Source organism: Buteo buteo, chromosome 1 (genome assembly GCF_964188355.1).
Source record: "Buteo buteo chromosome 1, bButBut1.hap1.1, whole genome shotgun sequence".
NCBI lineage: Eukaryota > Metazoa > Chordata > Aves > Accipitriformes > Accipitridae > Buteo > Buteo buteo.
Genome location: NC_134171.1, coordinates 82394930 through 82406482, shown reverse-complemented (window position 1 = coordinate 82406482; position 11553 = coordinate 82394930). Strand labels below are relative to the sequence as shown.

Below are 11553 nucleotides of genomic sequence, written 5' to 3'. Positions count from 1 at the left end.
AATAACAAAACAAGCAGCAAAAACTGTCATGTAGGTTCAGAGAAATGGCTTGGGAAATAACACTTTTTTCCCAGCTTGCAGCTTCTAGTTTAGTAAATCAAGAAGCCTGCCGAAGATACCACAGACAAACCCACATCCAGCCAAAACGAAAATTAAAATGCTGCCTTTTTTTCGATTTTCTATGAAGTATTAGTAACAGCAGATATTCTGTAGAAAACCTTGCCAGGCTCCATTCCCTGCTTCTCCCATTTCAGTACAGTTGAGGCTCAGGAGCATCATTTCTGTGTATACCCGTACATAGGTATGCATCGTTTCTACATATACCCATCTCTGTACTGCTAGCACTGAGAACAGGCAGCTCGAGGTGGCAGTGGGAACAACTATAAAAGAGTATTTTTTGTGACAGGAAAAAGGTCGCTGTAGCAGGTATCGTAAATAGATACAAAGGGTGAGTTCTGCAACTGTGCTACTGCAAGGCCTTGAGTTGGGCTACTTCCAAGTCGGAATGAAAGTACCAATACAATCTTCATTACAATTATTAGTAAAACAAAACTATCCTATACAAGAAACTGTAACTGATCTGTACATTTGAGGAATATTTGAAAGGATGCAAATGGCAGGCAGATGCTTCTCTTATTTGTCTATTCATCATTTTCTCAGCATTCAACTTTGTTAATATAAAGCACTAAGGTACAAAGAGGAATTATCTTCTGTCCTGGGTTTGTGGTTTTTGTTTTAATTTGAAGTTTATGTTTTAATTCGAGGCTTTGAGCTATACTGGTAACCAAATGAAAGTCCAACTCCCCGCTTTAGTAGAGAAAGAAATAATGAAAGAGGATGGATCAATTATTAAAAGGTTTGGCTTGGCATGTCAATGAACTATTACTAGAAAAGGATTAACAAAGTCATAACAAATGAGTGGATTTAAGAGAGTGTCTGAAGTGAAAGCACCAGTAGCACCTAAAGCTTTTTTTGCAATTACTAAAGATTACTACTAACCTGTTACAGGGAGGGAGGGATGCACTAGGAAGGTCTACATTCACTTGAAAATTCAACTGGGTGAATTAGGGGTGTGGTGGCCAGCAGCCAAGCACCACACCGCTGCTCCCTAACCTTCCTGTCCCAGCACAAAAAGGGGAGAGAATAGGAATGGCGAAAGGGAGAAGACTCACAGGTTGAATGAAGACAGTTTAATAAGTGAAGGAAAGAGGGAAAAACAACCAAACAAGCGATGATGCAAAGGTGATCACTCGCTGTCCTGCCCATGTGCCCTCCCATTCTCTTGCCCACCCCCAGCCTACTTACGGGGGGGGGGGGGGGGGGGAGGGAAAGTATCGATGCTGTGAGCACTGTTCAGCAGCAGCCAAGGCATCCGTCTGTTACCAACACTGTTCTAGACCCAAATGGACAACAGTGCACCACACAGGCTGCTAGGAAGGAAGTTCACTGCATCCTGGCTACACCCGGTACAAAGGGGTATCGCTGCCTAGCTGATGTCATAGGTGATACCAGAGTAACAGTGTGATGTACAGTTAACAACATTAATCAATGTTACTTCAAAAATATTTTTTTTTCATACCAGTTGACTCTGCGATCATTTGATAATTTGAACATTATCAAAATAGACGAGAGGATATATGGACATAGATAGATATATACATGCGAGAGTTGAGCCTTATAAAGAATGAGGCAGGGCGGATAGAGAAATATTTGGGAGGAAAAAAAAAAAAGCTACCGTAGTACAGCAAGTATATTCATTCCTACTGCACACAACTTGAGCCAAGGCTGTTACAGGCTAGGTGTCTTTTACACACCTTTTCTTTCCGGCCATTTGAATTGATAGTGGCCCTTGGCATGGTAAAGCCCGTGCTGGCCCCTGAAAGAACATCCCAACCAACCAGTGTCTGTAATTGTAACAAGCTGTAGGACACATACCAGTTTCAGAGTTAGCAGGATGGTGTCACATGGACACACCAAGGGCCAGAAGACCCGCCGCATCTGCTTTTGGATGAAGGGTGCGCATTCTTGCCAAAGTGCTCCATCTAACCGAGGGACCTTTTGGTCATTCGGGTCAAATTAAGAAGCGTCAGCTGTCTGATAAAAATCGAGCTATTCCTGGCTGAGCACGCAGGAATTTCCAAGTGTGCTTGGCTTCCGATGGTCCTCTCTCAAGGACACTGACCAAAACTTGGGCTTCTGGGTAAAGCTAAGCCACAGATACCTAGCTGTCCTATGACGACTACATTTATTTGCCTAGATCTGGAAGGGACTTCGTGAGGTTTAAGGTTCTGACTAGTAGAGCAAGATGGTTCCAATGAGGTAAGAGAGTAATTAACAGAATAGTTTAGGACAGTAGATTACCACAAATGTAGTTTTACTGGCTGTCAGAAGTAAGACTTGTTCAGAAGTAAGTGTTGAAGATCCAAATCGGCCTAAATTACTATTGCGCAGGACAACTCTGTATGTCGAAGTTAAATACAGCAAATAGGAAGATCTTGTGTGAATTTCAACATATGTTGCATGTCTGTGTGTTACAGCATGTTTTTGCTGGGCATCTAAAACTGTATGCTTAATCAGCGTATAGAGATTAATTGCTGTTAGTTTACATTATGAAAGCCAGTTAAAGCCATAGTGTGTGTTGTATTCAGAATGCATAATGGGTATCTAACCTCAGTAGCTGGCTTAAACTGCCAGCTACAGTTCTTCTCATGTTATTTTAAACTAAAAAGCCTTAAACTGTAGCCAAAAAGGAGCATTTTTTAAAAACCTTCGGGAACTGTGGGCTTTTTAAGAGCGTTATCTCATTTATTTTGTTTTAGGACAATACTCAGTAAAGCCAGCACGCAGAAGAGGACTGTGATGAAGGATCGGTATGGAAAACATGTGCACATAGAAGAGCTGGAAGACACACCAGAAGCACTACCACAGGATGACCTCCAACATGACCTCCAGCAGCTTCTCAGACACTTCTGCAACGAGGACTGGAAACAGGAGGCGAAGTGAGAAGCTGCCACCCCTCAACACCACCACATAACCATCCATCCCGTACGCAGCATCCATCCTCTCTAGGTATAGACATTATTACCTACATAATCACTGGAAGACACTGCCATTTCTACTTGTGCAGATGCAGTGAATTCATTTCTTCCCCCTCCCTGTATTTTATTTTGGGTTTTTGTTATTTTTTACCCTGTAAGCTAATTTGTGACCAAAGATAGCATCCTTCATTCAGGATGATTTATCCACCGAATCGTCGTCTTTGTGCCGTACTGGGAATTTGTCAGCATCGCCACTTCTTGCTGTTCCTTTGCTTCTGCACTAGCTTCAAGAAATTGCATTTGTCAAGCCAACTTCATCTACAGGCCTCTTCAAGTGACTATGTACATGCATCATAAAAAAGGGAGTTAACGTGTAAACTGTATATAGCAAGAGTATTTGGACTTAGAAGACTGCAGAAAACACACTGCCTATGACTACAAATAGCATCGTGGATTACAAGGTCTATTGACACTGCTGAACAGCAATTAATAAAATAACGTTAACACAATCGACTGCAAACACAGACTGACTGAGGAGGAAGCACTGCAGATCTACTGCATCCGTAAGACTTCCAGTTTAGGGATCTATTATAGTTAAAGGCTCTAAGAGTCAGGCTAAAAACCTGGAAATTCAGCTGTTCTCATGAAGTAACGGCTGACTGTGGCCATTAATACTTCTAAGACCTTTGGACAGCCACTTAAAGATTTCCAGAAAAAAGAAAAGAAAAAAAAAAAAATACCCAGTTAGGTAACCAACTTGCTAGCAGCTATATCTATGGCACATTTGCATACGGTATTAAAATCTTTTAGATCTGGACATGTGGCAGGGTGTATTAAACAATTATAACTACAGTAGTTTCCTGTTTTCATCACTGCTTAGCAAACCCCACTGTCTTATTGGTGGTACTTCCTGCTGGCCACTGCACTGTAGATAACTATGGGAGACCGACTTACCCACTATACAAGGAGAATAATTAATTCACCGTGTTTTATCGAGATTGCCTCTTATCCGATACATGCATGTGGCATTTGAAGGTCAAAACCAAACCCTCCTATAATCATGTCAGCTTGTTAGCCCTCTTAGCACTGAGCGAGCAGTTTTTATCTTCCAATCAAGTGTTTTTTAAAGAGAAAGTGCTCACAATCCTTGAAAGCCAGTTTCTGTTCATATTTTGTTATCTATCTATATATATATATAATATATATATTTCTAAACCAACCCTCTGAAAACCACGATAGCATGTCTGCACTTTTATTTTCAAAAAAGGGAACATAGAGATCTGACATTTTGGGTGTTCTATACCTTAATATTTAATGGAGGGAGCTCTGTAGTGTTTTAGCATATATAATACACACACACTAACTAAATGTTTTTAAACAGCTATTTGATTTTTTAATAGTATACTCAAAACCAGAGTAAAACAAATCCTCTCCTCTAAGAGTAGTACTTTTTCCAAGCTTATCTGGCCTTCCACAATTATAGGGTTGTTTGTTTTTTTTTAATGACTCACTCAGTGCTCAGAACAAGGGCACTTCCTCATTAAGGTAACCATGCCAAAAGCATGAAAACATCTTGGGAGTTCTGGCTTCCTGCAGGCAAAACAACCCCAGGTGTCATGCTAACACTTTTTTTGGCAGGCAGGAAAAAGAAAGAAAGAGGAAAAAAAAAGTGTTTTGGCAGCCGAACCGAATGAGACCCATGATGAAACATTTCACAACGCATCATGGCTTTCTTATTGTCAGAGACAGCACAGGATGATCTTCAAGGACGGGGCTCTAAAGAAATGCATTTCTGTTGTGTTATTTGCGGTGCAGATGATGTTCTGTGTAACAACATAATGGTTATTCACCTCTTATTTTGATTTTTTGCTGTGTTATCAAAGAACTTGAATACTGTGAGAAGAAGTGAATTTTAAGTTGACGAATCAGCATCTTGTTCCCATGGTGATAACACTAATTGAATATATCTATGAGGGCATGTATTAGTTAAAAATTAAAAAAAAAAATACAACACTAACAATACATAGCTGCAATGTGTACAATGGCTGATTTAACTAAATAAAAATGTACAAGTGTTAAATGTAGAAATAATGGCTCACTCTCTTTTACTGTCAGTGCAGCATAAAAAGGAACAGCGCCCACGTGGGTACGTACTTTAACTGAACTATCATATTATAATGCCTCTGTACCCAGCTCCCTAAGATTTTTCTATTTTTTTTTTTTTTTTAAATTCTGTTATTCAGCACTGATTGATTGGTAAGCATCAGTCTGTTACAACAGTCAGATACAAATTTTTTTTAACTCCTATTAATAGTTTTTCAAAGGGTATCTAGCCATGTTTTCTAGTTATTGTATTGGTACTGGAATTTTCCTTCGAATATGGCCTAGACTGTTTGTTACAGTCAATTACTTTTTCAGTGCCCACTACTGAGAGTTTCTCAACCAGAGGAAAGACAGGGAAGAAAAATGTAAGGTGAAATTGTCACGTCTTACATCCTTGTAATGCACAGAAAAACAGTGGGAAGAGCCTGCTTTGTTGCCAATTTAAATTTATTCGATATAAATCTGTACCAATTCTATTACTGCAGCTGGATCTCTGGCTAACGTAAGAGGTCACACTGCCGCAGCATCCCCACTCTTTGCCATTGCCTCGTGCGCTACCTTCACGGCTGTCAGAGGAGTCCTCCTACCTACACCTCGCGTAGCAGAGAAACCATCAATTTCAGCAGTTTCTCTATTTGCCAAAATTCAGAGTCATCCAGCCTCCCAGATTAAGGGACAAAAAGGGCCCAAGCGAGGCACACCTGAACTCCCTGCCAAGACCAGAAGGATGCCCACAGGCCAGAGCAGAGCACAGCAGGTATGGGATCAAACCACAGGTCGGTCAGTTGTGACTGACAGAGCAAGTCCATGTCAAGGCTTACACATCTGAGGTGAGTACCTACAGCTGAAGGCTACCACATTTTTCCTCTCTTCCACTTTCTCTTCCCAATGAAAGACAATTGTATTAAAAAAACCCACCATCAATCAAATAAAACCCACTCAAACACCCAGACAAGAATTAAGCAGTTGTAGTGGTAAATATAGACCTCCAGAGAAGCCAAATGGAAAAATGTTAAGTTTGGTTAGGTGATGCTCAACTTCTATACAGCTGAAGGGTAAAGATCCAACAAGGACTCTCCCCTACGTCAAAATTAAAAAAAAGCCAAAAAAGGATTTAAAAAGAGCAAAGAAACAAACACACATAGAAATATCTCATTCCAATTCATTAACTTGTGTTTGTGCTTTGCTCTTCATGTTTCAGCAGGTGACTGACTGTGAGCATTATCTCCTCCTCTTTGTAATACTGAAGTTTCAGCTTCATGTTCCTATGTCAACTGGACTCCATGACAGCAGGAGCTGTCAGAATAATAGGATTAAATTGGGGGGGGGGGGGGGGAAGCAGCTGTAAAAGGCTCCAGCCATGCTGAAGATCAAGCATTCCTCCTAAGTGCCTTAGAGCTTCCCTTTGCATCTCTGAGAAATTAGGTGTTGACTAGTTGGTTGAAAGGTAAGAGACAACATCCAGAAGTCACCCCAGAAGCCACTGTAGCATCCTGTTGTTTCTGAACCCCAAAACAGGCAACTGAGCAGCAGAAACAAATCCTTCCACTTAGCTTCATTACTGCAGGACGGACCATAATTTCACATACCGTACATGCAAGTGGGATATAAGGTGCTGAAGACCCCTTTCTAGCATCCTGCCTGTGCCGAGTGATAAAACACAACCCTTTCACGAGGGCAGAAACGAGCCCCACGCATCTGCCAACCAGCCCACTCCCGCCTGCTCATGTCTGCAGCCATTTTATACAGGTGAACAGGAGGAAGGCAGATCTTACTGGCAAGCAGGGCTTGCCAAGTGCTGTCATAGCCGTGTGTGAACATCGATACGGCTGGAACATAACAGCAAAACACTTGCTCATGTTCCAGGGTACGCTAAAACTATCATGGTCCCATGAAAGGACAACTGTACTTGACAGAAAGCAGTTTAGAGCACCAGAGACACCTCAGAGCTGTATAGCATCCTGCCATCAGGTTAGAAATGATGCTTCACATCAGTGGGAAGTTATTCCCCCCCCCCCCCAGTTTTTAGAAAGCCAAAAAGAAAATATCAGACTTACTTAATTATATCACTGGCTTCAACAGTAGCAGAAGTTTTGGAGAGGACATGGGAAAATTGTTATCTGGGAGACAACCGAGCGACACAGGAAGGAAGGAGGAAACACAGAAGAGATAACCTGAGTAACGAAGAGAACAGGAGCCGGTGTTTAGGGATGGAACATCCCACCGCAGTACTTGTGTTGGTGAGTCCTTTTCTCACGTGTTGTGTCCAAACAACATATTACCCCAGTAGTCAGATGAGAGACAGCCTATTTGTTTTCAAGGCATGTTTTAAAATGCTATAGAAACAACAAATGCTGTAACTTGTAGAGCCCCTCTAGCTTTTGTCAACAGTTATTTGTTGATAAGGCTGCAAAATTATTTTGCAGTCATTCATACCAGGCATACTCAAGACACAGGCTGCACCCAGTCCTCCCTACTCTACTGGACGCTATTTTAACTCTCCAAGTTGGAGAATATCAACATGAAGGAAAAGAGATATAGAGTAATATATGAATTCAAAACACTTACTTAAAGGACTGTTCCTTGAAATAATGCAAAGAAGAGGAGTCAGTCCCCACCTTTTTCTTATTCACCAACAGTCTCTGTTTTGCAATAAAAATAAAAAACCTGCACTAATCAGCGGGTCTGAGCAATTAGTAACTATAAACACAAAAACCCTCTGCCCCAGTCAAACCAAAGACACCAAGAAGAACATCAGGAGCATCTGGAGGAACTTATCGTCTCCTTAACCCTGCCCCAAGAACCCACAGTTGCTACAGGACTGGGGTCTGCCCTTGGCCACAGCACAACAGGACTCTCCTCCAGTGATTTCAATGCAACAGAATTTCCAAAGCGGTAAGAGATACCAGCCTCCCCTCTGCAGGCTTCTTGACACACTTGCCTTTGTGTCTGTTTGTTATTATTAGCAGAGAAAGCTTTATTTTACTACCTCCAGTGCTACATGCAAAAATAGGGGCAATTAAAATAAAATATATAAAAGCTGGTTGAACGTTTCAGAGGCAAGATAGGTAGAATTAACCTCTGCCCAGCTTTCACTGAGCAGTGGCTGGTATTGCACAAGACTTTTATTAAACAGCCACTAGAGTGCAGCAAATCATCAGTGTTCAATATAAAAACCACAGCAAAAGTCCCACGAATTTTGGAAGTCAAATACTACAGCCTTGGCAAGAAACTCCCCACCCCTTATTGCAAATTTTAGGACTTAGAGGACATGCGTACACTATTTACATACGCACACAGAGTTCTCCCCATGATAGCAACGGTAAAGGCCAGACAAAACAGGTTTCAATAAGGGTATCAGAATACTTAGGGAATATTTAAATTTATTTGCTTAAACAGCATTTATGAGGGGAGGAAAGAAGAAGGGGAGGAAAGAAGAAGGGGAGGAAAGAAGAAGGGGAGGAAAGAAGAAGGGGAGGAAAGAAGAAGGGGAGGAAAGAAGAAGGGGAGGAAAGAAGAAGGGGAGGAAAGAAGAAGGGGAGGAAAGAAGAAGGGGAGGAAAGAAGAAGGGGAGGAAAGAAGAAGGGGAGGAAAGAAGAAGGGGAGGAAAGAAGAAGGGGAGGAAAGAAGAAGGGGAGGAAAGAAGAAGGGGAGGAAAGAAGAAGGGGAGGAAAGAAGAAGGGGAGGAAAGAAGAAGGGGAGGAAAGAAGAAGGGGAGGAAAGAAGAAGGGGAGGAAAGAAGAAGGGGAGGAAAGAAGAAGGGGAGGAAAGAAGAAGGGGAGGAAAGAAGAAGGGGAGGAAAGAAGAAGGGGAGGAAAGAAGAAGGGGAGGAAAGAAGAAGGGGAGGAAAGAAGAAGGGGAGGAAAGAAGAAGGGGAGGAAAGAAGAAGGGGAGGAAAGAAGAAGGGGAGGAAAGAAGAAGGGGAGGAAAGAAGAAGGGGAGGAAAGAAGAAGGGGAGGAAAGAAGAAGGGGAGGAAAGAAGAAGGGGAGGAAAGAAGAAGGGGAGGAAAGAAGAAGGGGAGGAAAGAAGAAGGGGAGGAAAGAAGAAGGGGAGGAAAGAAGAAGGGGAGGAAAGAAGAAGGGGAGGAAAGAAGAAGGGGAGGAAAGAAGAAGGGGAGGAAAGAAGAAGGGGAGGAAAGAAGAAGGGGAGGAAAGAAGAAGGGGAGGAAAGAAGAAGGGGAGGAAAGAAGAAGGGGAGGAAAGAAGAAGGGGAGGAAAGAAGAAGGGGAGGAAAGAAGAAGGGGAGGAAAGAAGAAGGGGAGGAAAGAAGAAGGGGAGGAAAGAAGAAGGGGAGGAAAGAAGAAGGGGAGGAAAGAAGAAGGGGAGGAAAGAAGAAGGGGAGGAAAGAAGAAGGGGAGGAAAGAAGAAGGGGAGGAAAGAAGAAGGGGAGGAAAGAAGAAGGGGAGGAAAGAAGAAGGGGAGGAAAGAAGAAGGGGAGGACCCCAGCCAGCAACTAAGCACCACTCAGCCACTCACTCACCCCCCCCCACCGCCCCCCCAGTGGGATGGGGGAGAAACTCAGGAAAAGAAGTAACACTCATGGGTTGAGATAAGAATGGTTTAATACAACAGAAAAAACCCTAATAATGATAACACTAATAAAATGACAACAGCAATAATAAAAGGAGTGGAACGTACAAATGAGGCGCAGTGCAATTGCTCACCATCCACCGATCGACACCCAGTTAGTCCCTGAGCGACGACCCACTCTCCCCAGTTTATACACTAGACTTGACTTCACACAGTATGGAATACCCCATTGGCCACTTTGGGTCAGCTGCCCTGGCTGTGTCCCGTGCCAACTTCTTCTGCCCCTCCAGCTTTCTCGCTGGCTGCGCTTGAGAAACTGAAAAATCCAGGACTTTAGATGAAACACTGCATAGCCACAACTGAAAACATGAGTGTTATCAACATTCTTCTCATACTGAACTCAAAACATAGCACTGTACCAGCTACTAGGAAGACAATTAAGTCTATCCCAGCTGAAACCAGGATAGGAGGAAAACTGAGGAAAGCCTACTATTTACACCTTAGATAATTAAGCACAGAGAAGGTTTTAAAGGTAAGACACATGGCTGTACCCCACCTCAGGGCTTAGCCCAAGCCCAATGAATCTAACCCTACACTTCAGGAAGTTTTCTATCAGGTCAAATTTGCTGCATTTAGTGAAACCATGTTGGGAAACAGAACTTATACTCACTTTCTAACATCTCTGTATTCAAAATGTTTCAGTGGTTCTAAAGGTGAAATATCTGACAATTTTATCAAAAGTGATACCCAGATCCAGAATAATGCTGTGACCTTTTTTATCGCTACATTTGACACATTTATTTCTCCCTCCGAGTGTGCAGATTTGCCTTCGTCGAAGCTAATCTCCCTGCCTCATCCCAAACGGTACACCAGCTCCTGCAAGCACTGGTGGAAAATGGGCTACTATTTGCCTTCCTTAGCCAGTCCTCTATCAGGGGGTCTGAGGGAAAGCAGGGCCTGCACTGCAAAGCACGCAAGTAACCAACAAGAAATGAGAGAATTGAGAACACGTTTTCAGAGTCGTAATACACCGCTGTAGGCTTAAGAACATTATTCACATCAATGTCTAAAATAATGTATCTGCTATGCAAGTGCTCCAAAACTCTGCCTTCGCATACAGGTACCAGCTCTAAAAGTGTCTCTTCTCTGACCATTTTACCATGTTTCTTTACCCAGAGTGATTTTTGGTGACTGAGGATGGATTCTTTTCATTCCAGACCTGCTCTAAATTACATCAATATCATAGCAATGCAGGTGCTTATCTAGGGTTCTGGTTTAAAAATCTGATTGCTTCTGTATTATACTACCCTCTTCTCCCTACACAGAAGTCTTTACAGATTAATAAAGTCGCTGAGCACCACTGATGCATTCAGGGTACAAGATGGACAGTTCTCAATAAACAATTACTCTTTTTAGCCTTGTTTCCTTAGTAAACTAGGTAGCGAACAGACATAATAATTTTGTAATCCTACTTTCAACCAGGAGTTCAGAGCAAGACTCAAATATTGCAAAGACACATTCTGTTGTTGCTTTTTCTACGGCTTTCTACAATGATAACCAAGTACTTCACAAATGTTATCTTCACAAAGTCACACAGAATGAGAAATACACAGAAAGAAAGCTTGGGGTTAAATTTTGGAAGACCAGGTTGTGATTCTGCACCTGTGATATTCTTTTCCCTTTCAAAGAGAAATCAACAGGGGAATTCTCAGTGGAGACAGAGGATATAGTTCTTAATTTCATTTTTCCACATTTCTATCTTTGGTGTAAATAAATAAAACAATAAAAATCAAGCATTACGTGACTGCATCCTTTGCTGATACAAATTCAACTGATAGTCTAGACTAACAACTTGCATATAGAGATATGCAGAGTACTCATA

General features: G+C 42.1%; 1 protein-coding gene across 28 annotated transcripts in view; it reads left to right on the top strand.

Moving 5' to 3' along the window:
* Positions 1-5129, top strand: part of ANK2 (ankyrin 2) — a 381291-nt gene extending 376162 nt beyond the window's left edge. For 27 of the 28 annotated variants that reach the window (XM_075037668.1, XM_075037696.1, XM_075037705.1 and 24 more), the window contains 2 exons: positions 765-856; positions 2820-5129. In XM_075037668.1, coding sequence (XP_074893769.1) covers positions 765-856; positions 2820-3003 — 276 coding nt within the window. In that variant the 3' untranslated portion in view covers positions 3004-5129. The remainder of the gene's footprint in view (positions 1-764; positions 857-2819) is intronic. The other variant, XM_075037803.1, reaches the window with a different exon arrangement.
* The last annotated feature ends 6424 nt before the right edge of the window (positions 5130-11553 follow it).